The sequence below is a fragment of the Triticum urartu genome, chromosome 3 (genome assembly GCF_003073215.2).
Source record: "Triticum urartu cultivar G1812 chromosome 3, Tu2.1, whole genome shotgun sequence".
In the NCBI taxonomy this organism is placed as follows: domain Eukaryota; kingdom Viridiplantae; phylum Streptophyta; class Magnoliopsida; order Poales; family Poaceae; genus Triticum; species Triticum urartu.
Genome location: NC_053024.1, coordinates 305995736 through 306017751, shown reverse-complemented (window position 1 = coordinate 306017751; position 22016 = coordinate 305995736). Strand labels below are relative to the sequence as shown.

Sequence of the window (22016 nt, the reverse complement as noted above, 5' to 3'; positions counted from 1 at the left end):
GTTTCAAACATCATGATCTATTATTCAAATATTTGAATTCAACTTTACATTGATTATGACCTCACCTAGTCTTTTACACCCACACAGTCGTCTTTTCTTTATAATTGTACCACTAACTTTCTCTCGTGCATGCGTGCACACACACTACCAGTCGTCATTATCCATCGCACACATGCAATCTTTTTCTTTAGGTCGGTCTCCCATGCATGCACACACACACCTCCCCCTCTCCATCATATCGGGCATTTTTTATCTCTCACATGCATGCTCAACGGTCGATGTTCCTCTATGTGTGTGTGTGTGTATAGCTAGGTCTTTCCTAGTTTTCCACACAAACCGATCAATTTATATATCTAGTGAGGTCTCACTCTCTTTCCCGTCCACATTGATCAATCTATACCTCTCTATATAGGATTACATAGCTAATACACCTACATTAATTATATATCCAACGTCCCCCTCTCATCATCCATGCCTTCCATTTCATCTCTCAGACGCGCGCACAGTGGCGAAGACAGGGGGCAGCAAGGGCCCTGCCCCCCCTAACATCACTATATATCGAGGCTAATATGAATGTGATAATTAGACAATTGCTGGTAAAATGGTTTAACTTGATGAATTGGCCCTCCTCGTAAAGGATTAGCAATGCTTGGCCCCGTAGCTCATTTATTTTTCATGGCTCCGCTACTGCGCGCAACAGTGCACGTTCTCGCCCCTCTCTTTAAATATCGATCTCGCACTTGTGCACTCCTTCATAGTCTCCCTCCATGTAACGCCCCAAGACCGAAACTTCAGATGCCTTCCATGTTTTTCGAGTTTTGTCTTGTGATTTGTTTTGTTCGTTGCATTCGTCATTGCATCATTTGCATTGCATCATGTCATCTTGCAACCCGTTTTAAAACTCAAGTAAATAAATTGCATAGATCTTTCCATCTATTTAAATAGAGGGAATTCACATGGTGTTTTCTTTTTAACATATACTCCCAATAGTACTAGGGAGCTATATGAAAATATTCCATTTACTTGGAATCATCTATAACACATTTGCACCGTTCTTCAATTCTCTTATATCCAACTCAACTCCTTTTTCTTCCTTTGAGGCCTTTAGTAAAATTGAGTTGCAATTTTACTTTATCCTTAAATGTTCCAAATCTGCACATAAATCACATCTAATGTGTGGGATCATCTCCTCAAATCTCAGCTCATTTATAATCCATTCGAATGGGTTTCAAAATTCAAACATGTTGAATTAAATTCAACATGTGCGAATTTATTTTCTCTAAAAATCATGTTGCCATTTTATTTAAATTACTCATATTTTTATGAGTCTGGGGAAATTATATCCGCACACCCAAATTCTTTCTCCAACCCTTTCCTTCTCTCATTTTATTTCTTTGCTATTTACTGTTTTTGGTAAATTAAAGAGAAGTGGGAGATTAGAGAGAGAGAGAGAAGAGGGCCGGCCCAACCTCCCCATAGCCGAGCCAGCCACTAGGCCCAGCGAGGCCAGCCCATCTAATCCCCTAAGGCCCAGCCGCACCCCTCAATCTCTTAACCCTAGCTCGCACTCCCTGTGCTCGATCCCGATCCCGATACCCATCTCACCCTCTCATTGCCGGTAGTTTTGACTATTTTGACCTGTGGACGAAATCAATTCACAAAATGAACCGCCCGTGAAACTATTTCACAGCACTGACCCTTTTGTGTGGCGCCCGCCACGCAGGCGCCACACCCTACGGTGCAGCGCCTAGCTCGGGGGCGTTGCACGCCAGTCCACCGTGGCAGTCCTTGGGCCCGCACCCAGCAGTGCAGCGCCTCAGAGCTAGGCGCTGCATCGTAATGTGCAGCGCCCGGCCCGCAGGCGCTGCACTGTGACTTAGATTCCAGCCGCCCGCTGCCCCCCTCCACCCCACCCATTCGTTCCAGAGGAGTTACAAAACAGGCGGCCGGCGGCTTCCTCCTCTCCCCCTCTCAATCCCCTCTTAAAAAATCATCAAATCTGACGATTTGGCCCATGGATTCCTTCACCAATCCATCCTAGAAGGTACTTTTCACCGATCTCCTTCTTTCTATCTATAGAATGTATGCTATTTCGGAGATTTGAGGAACCCTTGTTTGAATCTTGTGTGTATTAGATTTAGGGAATTTTTGTTTGAATCTTGCATGTATTCGATTTGGGGAACCCTTGTTAGACTAGAATGTGGTTTGGATACATAGGTTGACATGTTATTTATATAGTTTGGATACATAGGTTGACATTTTATTTATATGGAAAGATATTTGTATTGAATCTTGCATGAGGTAGGCTTAGTTTAGTTTATTGAAATATTTTATTTATATGGAAAGATATTTGTATTGAATCTTGCATGAGGTAGGCTTAGTTTAGTTTATTGAAATTACATTTGTATTGGCAAGAATGGTTTGGATACATATGCTTTGTATTTTGCATCTAGTAGGCGTACTTTAGTTTATTTGTATTGAAAAGATAATCGTGTTGACAAGAAAGCTTTCTTTCAAAATTGTTAGGATGGTTTGGCTTCTCGATGATCACTGGGACAAACAACACCGGTCGTACGCTATGGCGGTGGAGCAGCGGGTAATAATGAAAGTGGCCTGTTTTATGAATTTCGTATTTATTTCAAACACAAATGCCCCATATGTAATGTTATGAATTGTTTGTTTGTAGGCGCTTGCACCTTTGAAGCTTCGTTCTCACGGGGTCACCCTTGGGTGGATGCGCTATGATGAGCGATACACATCGTATGTAAGGGAGACAAGACTTCTCCCTTTCATTCATATGGTCAGACGGTCGACGCCACCCAACAATGCTCCAGCACTCACCGCGCTTATTGATCATTGGCGGCCGGAGACACACAGTTTCCATCTACGGACCAGGGAGATGACAGTGACGCTCCAGGATATTGCTATGATCACCGGTCTTCCTATCGATGGGAATCCTCTATGTATGAGCACCGACTCCGATGGGTGGCGCGCGCAGATGCATGCCCTTATCGGTATGGTTCCTCCGGAGCCTCCGGAACCAGCAGCAGAAAACAAGAAGAAGGAAAGAGTCTCAGCCGGTGCTACTTTCACGTGGATTACTGAGCACTTTGGTACTTGCCCACCGGAAGCTGATGAGGACACGGTCAAGATATATGCTCGTGTCTACATGTGGTATGTGATATCCAGGACTATCTTTGCTGATGGCACAGGCAAGAATGCTCCATGGATGTGGCTGAAGGCGTTGACCGTCTTCGATAGCAAATGGAGTTGGGGTTCGGCGACACTGGCTTACTTGTATAGACAGGTATGAAGTTGTTTCTTTTTCACTTCATTGCTACATTATGAATGCGATCTTGCTCTTAATTGAACCATGTTCTCTTTTATGTGCAGTTGGACGAAGCCTGTTGTAGGTCATCTGGAGGTATTGGTGGTTGTTTGCTCGCACTTTCCATATGGAGCTGGGAGCGTTTGCCGGTTGGACGTCCGAAGAAGGTGAAGTACGATGATTGGGACGACAAAGGCGACCTACTATGGCTACCCACTTGGGCTTACAAGTGGGATGTGATAAATGAGACGACCGATGATCCCTCGGTCATGTACAAGTTGTACCAGAGTGAGCTTGACGCGATCACGCCTGAGCAGGTGAATTGACATGGCATAAGTGATTATGATGCTTCTATTGCAACTCGATATCAATTTTGCATTCTATCCCATTTTGCAGGTGATATGGGAGCCGTATGGAACAGGAGATAGTTTTGGTGACCCTTTAGAGTTCAGGCTGAATCCGATGTGCACTAGGGATAGGGATCTCTGGCGTATGCGGTGCCCACTCATATGCAACTGGGCGGTTGAGCTTCACCTCCCACATCGAGTGCGCCGTCAGTTTGGTTTGTTCCAGGCACATCCGCCGGAGTGGGAGGACACGGACAAGTTGCTACACGCGTAAGATATAATTAACCTTGAGTACTTAGCAGCTTCTCGGCGGTTTCGATGCTACTAATATTATGTTTCTAACTTGCAGGTTGGATAGGAAAAGGCAGCGGAAGATTAAGGATTGGGCCAAGCATCACAGAAAGTATGTCGTACAGTTTGCGCTTAGTGTGGAGCAAGCTAGGGCTGGAAAAGGAGTCCAGCTTCGTGAGCACTCCCTGTAGCGTTCAACAACTATCTCACATGGTTTCTTGCAAGTACCCGTGTGGAGGTATGCAAGCCGGCGTATGCTGAGGAGATTTTGGAAGAACCCACTGTTTTTGATGAGGTAGCCCAACACCAGTACAACGCATTAGTCAGGAAAGGCAACTCAGTGATCCCTTCAGCTCCAATGATGAACTTTGTGGTATTTGCCCTCTTTGCTTTTGATTCACACTATTCACATCTTCGCTTGCCTAACACGTTAATACCATTTCTGTTCATAGCGTGCCCAGATCAAGAAAGCAGCTGATGAGACCGAGACTATTCTTGAAACAACCCCGGCTGGCAAAAGCGATGGAGAAGGTGCACTTCGAGCATTCATCAAGGTTCACATCTCCTTCAAACTAGCACTTAACATGTGTTGCTACGTTCGATGTCTCATTCACTTGTACATGTTGCAGCGCCAGGGCCAAAAGTTAAGGCGGCTATCAAACCTTTTTGGTTGTCGTGACCCCGAGTATGTATCACCAGAATAGTCTAGGTCGGCGACACCATCAGATCCCGCTTCGGTCCAGAGCCATGGTGATCATTTGGAGGATGAGGATGTGGGTGTGGTCACTCAAGAGGTATGGCATGAGCATATATATCCAATTGTTGATGCATTGCTAACTATATCCTCACACACGGTCTTTCCATATCTTTTGTTGATGCATAGGTTGCTGATGATGATATGACCTTGGGGGCGTACCAGGTTAGGTCTGCATACGTACTAAAGCCTAGAAAGGGAATCAACAAGTACACACCTGAAGACTTCACCGAAAGAGGCAAAAGGACGGTCGGCACCTCGCGGATGGCGGCTTTGGATGACTATTTGGATGACGATGTCGATGACGTGGAGGAACCGGAGCCGGAGCGGGAGCGTGTTCCTCTTCCTAGGAAGGTCAAGAAGTTAGCCAGCAAGAGGGGGGGAGCAGCCAAAAAGCGCTCAAGGAACTAGCTCTTCTTAGGAACCAGCCATAGTCCTTTATTTGTATGTCTTAGGAACTAGCTCTATGTTGAACTTGGAGTTGATGTCTTAGCAATGTTGAACTTGGTCCTCTATGTTGCACTTGTTGTCTTCATAATGTTGAACTTGATCTTCATTAGCTTCACCATTAAAGCCCTCATCTTGATCATTCACATTGGCAGTCTCGACATGTTTGAACTGGTCTGGATCCTCGAGGGTGACCTCAACTCCCTGCTCAACCACATTGAACTCTGAACCATGACAATCACCCTCTGGGTGCACCAAGTCCCCCTCTCCCTTCCTCATCTCTACCTGATAATGATTCTGTTTGCAAGCTACAGCCACTGCAGCGCCTCGCACCGAGGCGCCACACTCTACAGTGCAACGCCTAGCTGCTGGGCGCTGCACTATACAGTGTGACGCCTAGCGCTTAGGCGCCACTCTGTGCAGTGCAACACCCAGCAACTAGGCGTTGCACCTATACTTAGCAAATTTTTGGCACACGCACACATATTCCGATGAGGAGAGATAGTAGCTCACGACACATAGCAAGCAAAGAACTGTGACACATAGTACTTCACGACACATACTAATTCATAATACATAGTACTTCATGACACATAGTAGATCACAACCAAATCGAAGAGGAGAGATAGTAGTTCATGACACATAGTAGTTCACAACCAAATCAAAGAGGAGAGATAGTAGTTCATGACATAGCTCTATTGCGTAGAGCAAGGCCCCTTTCCCTTCTTCTTCTTCTTCTCTTCTTCCTCTTCCTCCTCCCTTTTCGTTATGAGGTGGGCCTCCTTAACCACCCTCTCCATGAATATCTTTTCCTCCCTCTCTTTTTTTCAGCTGCAATTGCCCAAAGCTTTATGGTTCCTTCTTCAAAATCCTTTAGACGCTTCTTCTGTGCCTCCTCACATTTCCTCACCAATGCTTGCTCCCTAGCGCGCATCGCATTTGACGCTATCTCTTCTTCCTTCCTCTTCTCCTCAAGCTCCTCTTCCTTTTTCTTCTTTAGCTTGGCTGCATCCTCCTCTCTAAGCTTCTTCTCAGCCTTCTCCCACCATTCCGCCATCTCATCTTCGCCATCCTCCTTCATTGTTGGTTTGTTGGGTTGGGAAGCCGCCATACCTACAATGAGTGAAACATAATGGTTAGTAAAGACAATACAAACAAATGGAACATATGAAAAAAAATAACATATGGAAAACAAGAACATTTGAAACATTATAGTTAGTGAGCAACATACGGAAATGGTCCATTGAGGTATCCAAACATTCCTCTATAACGACCTTGCCCTTGTCCATCACCACGGCCAAGTCCATCACCAAGGCCAAGACCATCACCACGGCCAAGACCACCACCACGGCCTAGACTACCACCACCACGGCCTCTTGTAAGTCCTAGTTGCCGACCTCTTTGTTGCCTAGATCCTCTTTGACTAACACTTGGTTGGCTTGGCACTTGTTGGCTACCACTTGGTTGGCTAGGCACTTGTTGGCTACAACTAGGTTGGCTCCCACTTGGTTGCCTTGGCACTTGGTGGCTACCACTAGGTTGGCTCCCACTTGGTTGCCTTGGCACTTGTTGGCTACCACTAGGTTGGCTCCCACTTGGTTGCCTTGGCACTTGGTGGCTACCACTAGGTTGGCTCCCACTTGGTTGCCTTGGCACTTGGTGGCTACCACTAGGTTGGCTCCCACTTGGTTGCCTTGGCACTTGTTGGCTACCACGTTGTTGCCTTCGCACTTGTTGGCTACCTCTTGGTTGGCTTGGCACTTGTTGGCTACCACTTGGTTGGCTCCCTTGTGTAGCTCCTTGTTGGCTAGTGCTTGCATCATTTTTCTTGGACCTTTTCCTTGGTTTCGTACATTTTCTTTTGTTGTGGCCATGACCTTTGCATTCCCCACAACGGGAGCTCTCACAAGGCTCTTGGAATTGATCGTTTCCCGCTTCGCGGCGGCCACCATGGCCCCATCCGTCCATGTCGCCTCTAAAACGCTTTGTTTTACGTCTACCACGTTTAACAACCTTCAACTCCCGATCCGGCCATAGTTGAACTCCATGGTACTCCGGCCATTGTGATTGGTCAAAGTATGGGTGAAAGCGGGGAGTCCATGTTTTCTTGACCGTCATGATTGAGAACTCCAACTCCCTCACGGTGCGTGGGTGATTGATGTCCACATTTCTAACGCGACCGACGGTATACAAATGTGAGCATGGGAGATGAAGCAACAATGGCCTCCCGCAAGAGCAATCACATTGTGTTAACGACACCTTGAAAGCCCGACCTCCATGTTGCCGGCCATCGTTTGTGGTTCCTCCTGGCTCTTTCACTTCATACTTCCACTCTTCGTTGTCATATAATATAGCTTCTTCTGAGTCCGCCTTTCGTGATTGAAATTCTAACCATTCATCAACCTTGGGTGGGAACTTGTACTTGTACTTGCGCGGGTTCTCACCCGCTATCTGTGCATCAGTTTCCATTGAGTACTTTAGAAAGTACGCATTCATCTTGTCAAATGTGTATTGAACTATTGCCGTCACAGGTAATCCACGTGCACCTTTGAGCACCCTATTGAAGCATTCGGCCATATTGCTTGTCATTTGACCGTATCTTCGGCCATCTTCATCAAAAGCACGTGCCCACTTGTTCCGGTGGGGAATGTGCCTATTCATAAAGTCTTGACCCCCATGATCAAGTTTTTTGTGTGCGCGCAATTTGTTCAACAAAGTGGCGAACCGCTTCTCGGAGAAAGCAAGACAACAATCTTGAAGATCATCGGCCAACTCCTTAAGGCCACATGCCCTATAGAAGTTCGAACAAAAGTGCCTCATGCACCATCGATGGTGCAATGGAGCATGCCCGGGAATGTCAATCTCCACTGCGTTAAGAATTCCTGCATGCCGATCCGATATGACACAAATTTTCCTTTGAGCGGGTAACACCTTCGTCCTCAAAAGACGCATAAACCACTCCCAGTTGTCATTGTTCTCCGCCACAACCAAAGCAAATGCCAATGGCAACACCCGGTTATTGGCATCACTTGCTATCGCAACCAACAAGGTGCCCTTGTATTGTCCGGTCAAGAACGTGCCATCAATGGAGATGACCGGCCTACAGTGTTCGAAAGCCCTCACGCATTGCTCGAACGCCCAAAATGCACGGCCAAATACTCGGACTTTCTTTCCTTCATAAACCGTTGTTTGGTGCCCATGAGGCTCGACAACATGAACCATGCCCGGGTTTGTGGCGGCCATGGCTAACAACAACCTAGGGATTCGGTTGTATGCTTCCTCCCAAGTACCATACAACATCTTAAATGCGGCTTGCTTCGCCTTCCATGCCTTGCCGTACTTCACCTTGTAATGAAATATGGCTTTCACAAGGTCAATGACATGTTGGACGCTCATTGTTGGAAGTGTGGATATTGAGTTGGAGAGCCTGTAAGCGATGAACTCAGACGTGAGTTGTCTGTGGTCTTGGGACACAATCTTGCCATCCACCCTTTTGCCTCGGCACATGTGAGTTGGCACACAACTCACTACGTGCCAAGCGGGACCTCCTTTCCATGGTCTTGCACGCACAATCCACGGACATATTTCATCTTCACATGCACATGCAACCGTGTAGCGCACATTGACGTCCGAATGCACCACCTTGTGTGGACGATAATGCGTAACCGAGTAGTTGTCGAGCCACATCTTCAATTCCAAGAAGGTTTCGAACTTACTCCCTTTACCAATCCGGTTCTTGTCGTCTCCCAAATCACGGTGAGAGCTTGGCCTAACCCCAAGAGATATAGATTTGCCACCATCCACAACGGCTTCATCCGCGAGACTAACATCCTTGAACAATGGTGTCTTGTGATCCCGACCGAATACCTTCTCGAAAGCTTCGGCCTCCTTCACTGTGAACCCCTCCTCATCAACTTGTTCATCGGGACCTTCGTCATCCGAATCCGATGCATATGCACGGGAAAAAGGGATGGAATGGTCCATTGTCTCTTGCAAATGATATTTGTCAAGATCACCCACATTGTTGTCATGGAGATCAACTTCAATGTCATCGTCTGCATACTGATCATTGTCCTCTTGCAAAGCTTCATCTTGGTTGTTTGTAAACGGGCTCAATGTTGGCCTCACTTCTTGGGTCAAAAGAGGTTCAACAATTTCATCTCGCTTCAAGGGTGGGGGGCTACTAGCAACCAAAGGGGAGGGTTTCCGGTTCAAGTCCAAATGCAAACTTGAATCAACCTTCTTCGTTGCAAATAACTCAAGAGCCTTGTCAAGTGAATCGGCCACCGTTTCCTTGTATGCAACCCAACATTGCTCCGAGTTGATACGCATTGTCTTCCAACGGATGTGCATTCCAAAACCTACATTATGCCTTCCCTCCAACTCAACGATATCACTAGGGTCCATCCAATTCAAATCTTTCCTCACTTGTTGCAAGAGCTCCGCATAGCTAGGACTACTATCAAACAACATATCTAGCTCATCCGGATCCGGTTCAATATTGCCTTTCAAGAAGGCGTCTTTGTCCCCATGATGAACAAACACACATGTTCTTCCCATCCCTATAAGCATTCAAACAACACATCGTAACATTGCTTCCATGAGTACTAATTTAAGGATTAACACGGAATACAAACCCTAATATATATATATATCAAACAACAACCCTAACCCTAACCCTAACCCTAACCATAACCCTAACCCTAACCATAACCCTAACCCTAACCCTAACAATAACCCTAACCATAACCCTAGCACCAACATAAGAACACCCATAAGAATAACCCTAACATACTAACAAAGCCTAATCATAGGAAATTGGCAAACAAAGATCTCACATCTCCATGCAAATCTCTAGATCCAAACAAAACTAGGGTTTCCCAAACTAGCATTACTTGGATCAAAACAAGGGATCGGAGAAGATTACCTTGAGGGAGGGTATGACTTCGAAATCCACGGACAAATTCTTCAAATTTGCAAGTTTTGGGAGAGGATTTGAGAGGGGGAGAGAGTGGGAGAGGGGGCAAAGCTCGGGTTGGGGTGTGTGGGGTGGGGGGAGTGGGGGAGGGGGGCCCAGCCACTGGATAAGTCACAGTGCAGCGCCCGAACGCTAGGCGCTGCACATTACATGTGTGGTGCCCAGCTAGGAGGCGCTGCACTGCTGGGTGCGGGCCCAAGGACCGCCACGGTGGACTGGCATGCAACGCCCGCGAGCTAGGCGCTGCACCGTAGGGTGTGGCGCCTGCGTGGCGGGCGCTACACAAAAGGGTCAGTGCTGTGAAATAGTTTCACGGGCAGTTCATTTTGTGAATTGATTTCGTCCACAGGTCAATATAGTCAAAATTGCCCTCATTGCCATGCCCGCCGTCGCACCCGATTCCCTCGACCCTCTCCCTCTCCCTCTCGTCCCGATCGGGATCGTCCCCTATCCCCTCTGTCTGCTTCAAGCTTCGTCACCCTCGACCAAGCTCGGCCTCGACGATCCCTTCGCCGGAGCCCTTCCTCCGCCTCTGTTGCGGCAACTCCTCCGATCGTCTTGCCGCCCCGTCGCCGCTTCGTTCTCCGCCAGCCCCCTCCTCGTCAAATTCCAGGAGCGCCGCCGCCTCTCTTCGTCGCCACGAACAGGAGCTCCAATTCTTCTCGAGCTCCGTCGCGCCGTTCATCTCTTCGTCGCCACCAACAGGAGCTCCAATTCTTCTCGAGGTCCGTCGCGCCGTTCATCTCTTCGACTGGCGGATCCAAGTCCCGCGCTGGCCTCGCCGTTCAAATCCGCGCCAAGTTCCATCGGCCTTCAACTTCGACGCCCGACCCGACAATCTTCGCTGCTGCCTCGAGCAGCCCCTTCAGGGCCATCACTCACGAGATCTCCACCCCTTAATGCCCGATTGGCCTTGTATCCCTCTTGTCGCTGCCGAGACGCGGCACCCAGGAACACCCAAGGACACCAAGACCCTTCCATGGATGCGCAAGTACCCCCTGTCGCGTCTACGGAATCGCCAAGAACGCGTATCGCGACGACCGGTGTTTCGAAGACCGTCAAGAACGTCTTGTGCTGCCATGTTTTGGTTCACCAAGTACCACCGCACCGAGTCTTTGCCTTGCTCTGTGTTGGATTGAAGACCAAGATGAGACTGGCAAGATGCATGCTGGTTTCGCCAAGACCCTGTGATGGGCCCCGTGAACGACTACAGAACCTGACACAAGGATTTTTGCCAAGTCCCTCGATGGCCTCCGGACACCAAGGCCGTCAAGATCGACTACATGAGCGTCTAGTACCTCGACGACGGTGGGAGTCCGAAGACCCCAAGTATCACGACAATTGACGCATAGTACCAGTACCTTTGCCGTGTACATATACCGTCGCCGGAGACCCATGTAGCACAAGTGCCAAGTTCCACTACCGTTGCCCTGGAGACATCAGATGTGTCAAGTCCTTCTCTGAGATGTGTACCACTACTTCCACGACTATCGCTGAGTACCACTACTTCCCACGACGACCCATGTGCATCTATGTCCCATCGAACCTGAACCGTCTCAAATGCACGCTTTGAAGTTATAACCACCGAGACAACTGTCCGTGAATGAAAACATATGTTGTATGAGATGCATGTTGAGATGTTGTATCCGTCCGTGAACGTTATTTGTTCCCTCGTTTGGCACCGCCATCGACCCGTGGGAACCCGGTATCTGGAATCACCCCACCATCTCTAGCTTGTTCCGCACATCCGCACACTTGTTCCTTTGCACCGATATCTCAATGAGTTGTAGGATCATTGGAATGTTGCCATGGCACCATTTTCATTGTCGTTTTCGTGGTACCCCTCTCGTTCCTCCATGGTGACTAAAATACTTCATAATATGCTCATGCCAACTTTTCTAAAATTTGCATAAAACTTGCATATATCATCCGCATCATGATAACAACAATTAAATGTTTAAAATTGTTGTTTGCATTAGATTGCTAAATAACATGTGTGGATTTACAAGAATTGTTGTTTGTTAAGTTCCAGCCTCATTTAAACTTGCCTAAATAGTTAAATTACATATGCTTCACCTCTTGCCATGTTTAACAACATTTAATATTGTTGGGTACATAAAGAAGAACGAACTAAATAATTAAATGTGGTGTTTTGTTAATCTGCAACTCATTGCATATTGAGCTCCACTTAATTTGTAGTATTGTTTATTGCATTTTTCCATGCCATGATTATTAAACCAGACATGCACCATACATGATTGTGCATCATGCCATGTTTATGTGATGGTTGTTTACCATGATGTTTGCATCTTTCCGGTTGCGCTTCTCCTTGATAGTTCCGGTAACGTTGCGATTGTGAGGATCCATTCGACTACATTGGTTCGTCTACTTCATGGATTCAGTCTTCTTCCTAGTGGGATGTCAGGCAAGATGACTGTCACCCTGGATCTCACTACTATATTTGCTATGCTAGTTGTGTCGATGCTATCGCTATATCGCGCTACCTACCAGCTGTTTGTCAAGCCTCCAAAATTGCCATGGCAGCCTCTCACCTTTTTCACCTTCCCAACAAACCATTGTTTGGTTACGTTACCGTTTTGCTCAGCCCCTCTTATAGCGTTGCTAGTTGCAGGTGCAGTTATAGTTTGTTCCATGTTGGTACATGGGTGTCATGGGATATCACAATATCTCTTATTTAATTAATGCATCTATATACTTGGTAAAGAGTGGAAGGCTCGACCTTTTGCCTAGTGTTTTGTTCTACTCTTGCCGCCCTAGTTTCCGCCATACCGGTGTTATATTCCCTGATTTTGCATCCCTAACACGATGAGGGTTTATGGGCCCCTCTTGACAGTTCGCTTTGAATAAAACTCTTCCAGCAAGGCCCAACATTGGTTTTACCATTTGCTCAACATAATAACTAGACATGATAATAAATTTGACGCACACGGAGTTAGCGCTACCCGAGGTTTGTTAACCTAATACAGGGGCAGTGCTAATGGTGTTGCTCCCAAACGGGCAGCCTGCGGGGCCACCTCGGGGAAACTTGACGGCTGGTTTTAATCATAGCTTGTCCCATTCGGTGTACCCTGAGAACGAGATCGCGCAACTCCTATCAGGCTAGGTCGATGCATCGGGAGCTCTTGCTAGATTTGTTTTACCATTGTCAAAACGTGTTGTGCACCGGGATTCTGAGTCTGATCGGAGGGTCCCATGATGGAGGATTGTCTCTGCAGATCGTGAGCTTGTCATGGGCTAAGTTGGGACACCCCTGCAGGGTTTAAACTTTCGAGAGCCGTGCCCCTAGTTATGTGGCAGATGGGAATTTGTTGATATCCGGTTGTAGAGGACTTGAAGTAAACTCAATTAAAATACACCAACCGCGTGCGTAACTGTGACGGTCTCTTTTCGAGTGAGTTCGAGAAGAGAACACAGTGGGGTTATGTTTGAACATAAGTAGTTCAGGATCACTTACTGATCATTACTAGTTTGTGACCGTTGCGTAGTTTCTCATCTTATTCTTGTACTCGTAAGTTTGCCACCATACAATGCTTAGTCGCTTGCTGCAACCTCACCACTTATCCATTTCCATACCCTTTAAGCTTTGCTAGTCTTGATACCCATGGTAATGGGATTGCTGATGCCCAACATTCTCTATGGGTACAATTTGTAGGTTTATCAGGGGTGCTATGGATCTAACATATTTGGTCCAGAATTTTGTTTAGGCTAGACAATTCGTCTCTGTTGCCTTTGGAGGGCGGCTTCTGCTGCCCTGGCCGAGAGCTTGTAAATCGGGCATTTACCGCCGTGCTCTTCGGGTTGTCTTCTTTATTCCGGCACTTATTCTTGCTGCGTCGTGATTTCCCATTTCCATCCCTAACGTCGGATGTACTTGGGTCGCTGGTGCTGCATCGGGCTAACCAGCTGTCCTCGCTCACGCAAAAACGGGTCATGAGGCTTGTTAATGCTGCCATTGTTCTCGGCTTTTCTTGACCGAGGTGTCTGGCAAGCCATTCGTCTCGAACGCTATGCTTGAAGGCTGCTAAGGCTTCGGCGTCTGGACAGTCAACTATTTGGTTCTTTTTAGTGAGGAACCTGTTCCAAAGTTTTCGGGCTGACTCACCGGGCTGTTGAGTTATATGACTTAAATCGTCTACATCCGGTGGTCGGACATATGTCCCTTGAAAATTTGCCCGAAAGGCGTCTTCGAGCTCTTCCCAGCTTCCGATGGAGTTTTCGGGGAGGCTTTTAAGCCAGTGCCGAGCTGGCCCTTTGAGCTTGAGGGGTAAGTACTTGATGGCATGGAGATCATCTCCCCGAGCCATATGGATATGGAGGATGTAGTCCTCAATCCAGACCCCAGGGTCTGTTGTTCCGTCGTACTCCTCAATATTTACGGGTTTGAATCCCTCTGGAAATTCATGATCCAGTACCTCGTCGGTGAAACATAGAGGGTGTGTGGCACCCCTGTATTTGGGTGTACCGTGGTGTTCGGATGTTTGTTGTGTTGCATTGTATGTTGGAGCGCGCCTGCGTGGTCCATATATGGATCTGGTTGCGCCGTCCTTCTGATGCGAGCCCATACGCGGATCGCGTACTGGTTTATATGCAGCGTCGATTGCCGCTTTATGTTGGCTATGAGGTCGTCTATTCGACCGGATGGCCATTTTATTTTTTAATTGTGGAGGATCTAAGGCCTCCTCATCAAATTTAGGTAGCAACTTTCGCTTCGGATAGCTCTTGGTGTGGCGATTACTGCCGTATTTCGCTGCAGTATTGAGTACTTCACTCCATTTGATTTTGAGTGTGTCTTGTGCAACCTTGAGCCTTTGCTTCTGTTTTTTCGGACTCCTCACCGTGGCAACAAGCCTTTGGTGGGCATTATGTTGCTCCTGGCGCCTGTCCGGTGTGATGTCGTCCGGACTGTTATCTTCGACGCGGTTGGGTTGTTTGGCTTGATTTTCCGTGTTGCCGTGGTCGGGCGATGGTTCACTGTGCTCTAACGCTGGGTCTATGTGATCGTTATTTCTGTCGAGGCGGGATTTGGAGCGGCGTTTACGCCGCCGCTTTGACTACTGCTCGAGGGAACCACCCTTCGCTGTGTCCTTCCATTCCTCGTCGTTATTTTCTTTGGGTGTGTCCACCATATATACGTCATGTGATGAAGAGGCCGTCCAGTGCCCTGTGGGCAGTGGTTCCTCTTCGCCTCCCGCATCGTCGTCCATACCGTCGATGTCTTCAGAGTCAAAGTCGAGCATGTCGGTTAAGTCATGGACATTGGCTACTAAGTGGGTGGTGGGTGGGTGGAGAATTTCTTCGTCATCCGCATCCCAATCCTGCCGGGCGTAGTTCGGCCAGGACTCTCCTGACAAGGAGACAGACCTTAATGAGTCCAGTATGTCGCCAAAAGGCGAGTGCTTAAAAATATCCGCGGAGGTAAACTCCATGATCGGCGCCCAATTGGATTTGACAGGAACGGGCGCAGGCGGTTCGGAGTCCGTGGCCGGAGAAGGATCCGACAGTTTGGCAACACGGCTCTCGTGAAGGGTAAGGCCGATATTCGGCTCGATCGCCGCTGAGGATACGACCTCCGTTATGGGGTCTATCCACCCGTCCATGGATGGCGCAACTGGCTCCAAATTGAGGCTCGGAGCGGCGCACAAGGCAGGGGCTCGAATCCGTCGAAGATCAAGTCTCCGCGGATATGGGCCGTGCAGTTTAAGCTTCCAAACCTGACCTGATGGCCAGGGGCGTAACTTTCGATCTGCTCCAGATGGCCAAGCGAGTTGGCCCGCAGTGCAAAGCCGCCGAACACGAAGATCTGTGCGGGGAGAAAAGTCTCACCCTGGACTGCATCGCTATCGATGATCGTAGGAGCCATCAAGCCTAATGGCGACGACACATAGGAACTCTCAATGAAAGCACCAATGTCGGTGTCAAAACCGGCGGATCTCGGGTAGGGGGTCCCAAACTGTGCGTCTAAGGCGGATGGTAACAGGAGGCAGGGAACACAATGTTTTACCCAGGTTCAGGCCCTCTTGATGGAGGTAAAACCCTACGTCCTGCTTGATTTATTCTTGATGATATGAGTATTACAAGAGTTGGTCTACCACGAGATCGGAGAGGCTAAACCCTAGAAGCTAGCCTATGGTATGATTGTATGTTGTCCTACAGACTAAAACCCTTTGGTTTATATAGACACCGGAGGGGGCTAGGGTTACACAAGGTCGGTTACAAAGGAGATATACATATCCGTATTGCCTAGCTTGCCTTCCACGCCAAGTAGAGTCCTATCCGGACACGAGACGAAGTCTTCAATCTCGTATCTTCATAGTCCAATAGTCCGGCCAAAGGATATAGTCCGGCTGTCGGAGACCGCCTAATCCAGGACTCCCTCATCGTGGCTCATAGATTACTACAACAACAGTTGCAGTTACAGGTAATGCGATGATCTGACGTGAGAGTGATGCTTGATTGCTTTTGGAGTTCTTCTTCTTCGATCAAGGGATAGGTTCTAGGTCGGGGGAGCCTGGGCTAGCAGGGTGAATGTCCTTCTTCTTTTTCTTTGATTTCATCTGTAGTCGGATCCTGCTCTTCTGTATGTTGGCTGCTATGTATTGACGAACTGTTGTATTGATGTTGTATGTTGTAGCAAGTGTAAGCCTTTATCTTGTATTCTCATCTATTCAGTACACACTACTGCAGGAGACTGCTAATGCGACATTATGATCAGAGACCCTTTGATGAAAGTTTGTGCGATGCAATAATTGCAAACGGTGGTGTAAAAAACCCGTCAAAAAGGTGCAAAACATTTACGCTGATGTATGCATCAAACACGGTTCAGGTTTTAGTTGCGTGTGCGATGAAGGGCATACGGTTAATCCATTAAAACTGTCTACCATGAGGCAGAACAACAGAAATGGGCAGCCATAACAATGTGTGTGCGATGCAGGACACACGGTTATTCCATTCGAACTGTTTGCAATGAGGTAGAACAACAGAAACAGGCAGCCATATCAATGTGTGTGCGATATACGGCATATGGTTAACTCGAACGAACTGTTTTCGATTAGGGAACACAACAGAAATGGTTCAATTTAACAAGATGTGTGTGATATGCAGCATACAGTTCACATGGATAAACTATTTTCGATGAGCCAAAAGAACACAAATGAGTCGTGTAAACAAGATGCGTGTGATACATGGCAAACAGCCGACTCGGATGAACTGTTTGCGATGAGAAATTACAACACAGACGGTCAATACAGTTACTTTGTGTGTGATTCTGTGTGTAGAAAAAACTTTGAAAAATGCAAACTAGTTGCTTGCGGTGGCTAGGAGTATCACAGACGATGCGTTTGCGAGTACTCGTGTGCGATGATTATTATGTTACACATACGTTTCCTTATGTGAACATGTGTGTGAATTTGCAATATGGACAGTTAATATGCAAATGCCTTCTAGACATCGGGCACACGCTTAAACTCAATAAACTGTGTACGATACTAATAATTTCCATGAAAATTTATGAACTTGGGTAACAACATTTGAGTAACATATATATAGTGGTTACACTATTCGACAAAAGAAGGATCTTCGTAACACGGTTTTGACAACCATATGGTCCATATCTACATACTTAACATAGTAACAACTATCACATTTTAAGAGGCTAAGGGCCAACAACCATATGGTCCATATCTACATACTTAACATATATAGTAACAACTAGCACATTTTAAGAGGCTGAGGGCCAACAACCACAACTATCCACTGGAAGTAGCTTGATCACAGCGACTCGGCATCTCGACAATGAAAAGGAAGAGCCCTCCTGTGCCTTGGTAGAGCAGGAGTAGAACAGTGTCTCCAATTTTCCAATATGGATGCATTTCCATGAGAAGCGAGAACTTGTTAATTTGAATGGTTCCATTTTTGCGGGAAATGCAGTACCTTGCAATCCTTTTGGCATTATTAGCAGGCACAAGTGTGATTCGACCACGCCCGGAAATCGATCCAGGAACGGCTACAGGGCAATTTCTGTTGACATGTAGAATAAAAAACAATTGTAACATATCGTTGAAGATATATATAGTTTATGAGCATCAACATTAAAATAAGACTTTTTACCAGCGCTTCGTGCACACAATTGGTCTTGTTCAGTGTGTGCACCATAGGTCTAATTAATCGCATCCAAAATCCAGCGTTCATACGCTGTGCTATCTCTGTCAGATTATCAACAAAGTTTATGACATGCTTCAAGTCCTTCTACTGAAATTTCGTACGCTTAGTAACATATAGATCGTTCACTATGCATCCAACATATCCTTCTTAAAAGGTGGAAATGTATTATTTATTCAGAACATGGCAGAAGAATATATAGTGCGCATAAATTGGTAAACAAAATTTGCTACTGCCTAGGAATGGAGTCAAAATATGATATCACAATTGGTTGCTTAAATAGTGATCAATTGGTTGCTTAAATAGTAATATGACAGCATGGAGAAAGTTGAAAGGACACTAACCTCGATCAGACTTTGATCAGCTGATGACGTTGGGGAAGTAAACATCCATGTTAATTAGATCAGGTTGTGGTGCACGCACTAGAATTTTATTGCCAGCTTTCAGTTCATAAAACTTAGACATTTTTCTCCAAAGGTCCGCATTAAAATAGGAGTGACCATCTTTATCAAGTTTTACGCTAACTGTCATTGTAAAACCATGTTGCGTTGTCAATATGACATCCTAGGAGTCATCAGAAAAGTAAAGCCCAAGATTTCCTTCTACTCCTGTTCTTGCAAAGCAAGGGATGTACTTCTTGAAATGAAAATTAAGATCGTAAGTTAGATATATTGAAATAACCGAGCAAGATGCAAATATGGGAGTAACTGATAGAACATATCCATATATAGATGCAAGCAAAGTATAAAAATATAGAATTAAAAATAGATAATGTAATAAAGATTTGATGCAAATATATAGATAATGTAGCAACAGACGGTATATGTTCACAAATTTAGGGCATGCCGACCGTGGTAGGTTGAGATTGAACATACCGAGCACTCCCTGAAGTCATCCGGAATGGTGAGATAGAACTTCGTTTCTGACTGACCATGACCATAGTTGCCTGATTTGTGCTTGCAATGTGCACACATGAATGAACACCCACGAATCAGCTAGAACAAAAATGATTCCATGGTGATTTCCGCCGGTTGATTAACAGCGACAGACGGACTGCGACAAGAGATGAGTGAATATTTCGCTAATTAAGTTGATTACCTTCTCCATGAGAAAAATCCCTGGCCCAATCCAGCAGAAAACCCCAGTTTACCAGACTCTAGAATGTCGGTGCAGATAGGCGGCGGAAAGCGGTGGAGGCGATATCCTATGCCGTTTGGAGAGCGACCTACGGCCGCCGTCAACAGTCGTCGAGCTTAGGGTGCAGAGTTGCGGAGGAGTCCGCGGCGAGTGAGTGGGGACGAAGTGGGCAAGGGTTTTCTTTTCCTTTTGCATGTGTGAGTGAACACACACGGTTCACAGAGGCGACAGAGATGAACCATGTGCGATAGTAAATCACTAATATCGAATGGGAATCCAAATTTTCATTGTCTTTCATCCATGAGTTTTTTTCTACGATGAACATAAACCCTGCTAATCACCGTGTTCAAATTTGACACTTTTCTGGGTTCATTTACAATATTTAGGGGATTATGTGCATTTTGTAGGCATTAATGCACGTAATTCAAATTCAAACAATTGGTGCATGAAAGGGTGCACAAGAACGGTCTGGAAAAACCATACTCATGGTATTTAGTAATTTCTCAAGCCTTTTACAAGGAATGGGCAGAGATTTCAATGGAGTCAACCACAAACGCATCATTTACTAGGTTATCAACTATAGAATAATGAAATATGTGCTTGAAAAGATGACGGCTGTCGTGGTGCCATGGTATGGCCTCACCATGCCCTGGTTAAAAGCTGAGAAGGTTTGATTTATGTCGTCATGCACGCCTTTCATAAATCGAACCATCATCGAAGAAGTTCAATGCTTTCGAGTGGAAATCACCAAAATTGAAGGTAAATCCCAATTTCCGTCCTAGTTTGTCTTTCAGATTTTTTTCCAACGATCAACATACCGCCTCAAATGAAACGTGTTCAAATTTTACATTTTTCTGAACTCATTTACCATATTTAGGGGATTGTATGCATTTTCTAGGCATTAATTATGCACATAATTCAAATTCGAACAATCGGTGCATGAAAAGGTGGAACACCCACGATGCGGCTATATCTCCCACGTGTCTAGGCATGACTTAGAGGCATAAACGCATGGTGGTTTTGTCACAAGTGGGGTAATCTTCACACAATCCCATGTACTGAATAAGAAAGGGATACAGAGTTGGCTTACAATCACCACTTCACATAAATAACAAATTAAACATACATTATCCAGAGTACAATCAAGATCTGACTACAGAACCAAAATAAAAGAAGACAACCCCAAATGCTAGATCCCCGATCGTCCCAACTGGGCTCCACTACTGATCAACCGGCAAAGACACATAACAACGATCAAGATCTTCATCGAGCTCTCACTTGAGCTCGGTTGTGTCACCTGCACTGGTATCATCGACATCTGCAACTATTTGGAAGTATCTGTGAGTCACGAGGACTCAGCAATCTCACACCCGCGAGATAAAGACTATTTAAGCTTATGGGTAGGATAAGGTAATGAGGTGGAGATGCAGCAAGTGCTAAGCATATATAGTGGCTAACATACGCAAATGAGAACGAGAAGAGAAGCAATGCAATGGTCGTGAAGCTAGAAGTGATCAAGAAGTGATCCTGAAACTACTTACATCCATACATAACCCAAAGCCGTGTTCACTTCCCGGACTCCGCCGAAAAGAGACCATCATGGCTAAACACATGGTTGATTCATTTTAATTAAGTCAAGTGTCAAGTTCTGTACAACCGGACATTAACAAATTCCCATCTGCCACATAACCGCGGGCACGACTTTCAAAAGTTTAAACCCTGTAGGGGTGTCCCAACTTAGCCCATCACAAGCTCTCACGGTCAACGAAGGATATTCCTTCTCCCGGAAAGACCCGATCAGTCTCGGAATCCCGGTTACAAGACATTTTGATAATGGTCAAACAAGACCAGCAAAGCCAGCCGATGTGCAGTCAATCCCGATAGGAGTCACACGTATCTCGTGCTCAGGGCACACCGGATAGGTCAAGCTACGAGTAAAACCATCCCTCGAGTTGCCCCGAGGTGGACCCGCAGGTTGCCCGGTTCGGACCAACACTTAGAGAAGCACTGGCCGGGGGGTTAAAATGAAGATGACCTTCAGGCTCCGGAAACTCAAGGGAAAAAGGCTTAGGTTGTTAGGAAAATGTAAAACCAAGGTTGGGCCTTGCTGGAGGAGTTTTATTCAAAAGCGAACTGTCAAGGGGTTCCCATAACACCCAATCGCGTAAGGAACGCAAAATCAAGGAACATAACACCGGTATGACGGAAACTAGGGCGGCAAGAGTGGAACAAAACACCAGGCATAAGGCCAAGCCTTCCACTCTTTACCAAGTATATAGATGCATTAATTAAATAAGAGATATTGTGATATCCCAACATATCCATGTTCCAACATGGCACAAACTTCAATTTCACCTGCAACTAGCAACACTATAAGAGGGGCTGAGCAAAAGCAGTAACATAACCAAACAACGGTTTGCTAGGAAGGTGGGTTAGAGGCTTGACATGGTAATATGGGAGGCGTGATATAACAAGTCGTAGGTAGCGCGACATAGCGATAGAGCGAACAACTAGCAAGCAAATATATAAGTGATTTCGAGGGTATGGTCATCTTGC

At 46.3% G+C, this 22016-nt stretch overlaps 1 protein-coding gene and 1 long non-coding RNA gene across 2 annotated transcripts; both read left to right on the top strand.

The window, feature by feature from the left end:
* Positions 1-3588: 3588 nt before the first annotated feature.
* LOC125546814 (serine/threonine-protein phosphatase 7 long form homolog) lies at positions 3589-4157 on the top strand. The gene is made up of 3 exons (XM_048710937.1): positions 3589-3645; positions 3725-3945; positions 4025-4157. Exons 1-3 carry the CDS (start codon positions 3598-3600, stop codon positions 4155-4157), a joined length of 402 nt encoding a protein of 133 aa, XP_048566894.1. The 5' UTR covers positions 3589-3597.
* A 2-nt stretch (positions 4158-4159) lies between these two features.
* On the top strand, positions 4160-4667 carry LOC125548339. Its single transcript, XR_007301011.1, has 3 exons — positions 4160-4339; positions 4419-4520; positions 4596-4667. It is a non-coding gene; the product is annotated as an uncharacterized LOC125548339 (long non-coding RNA).
* The last annotated feature ends 17349 nt before the right edge of the window (positions 4668-22016 follow it).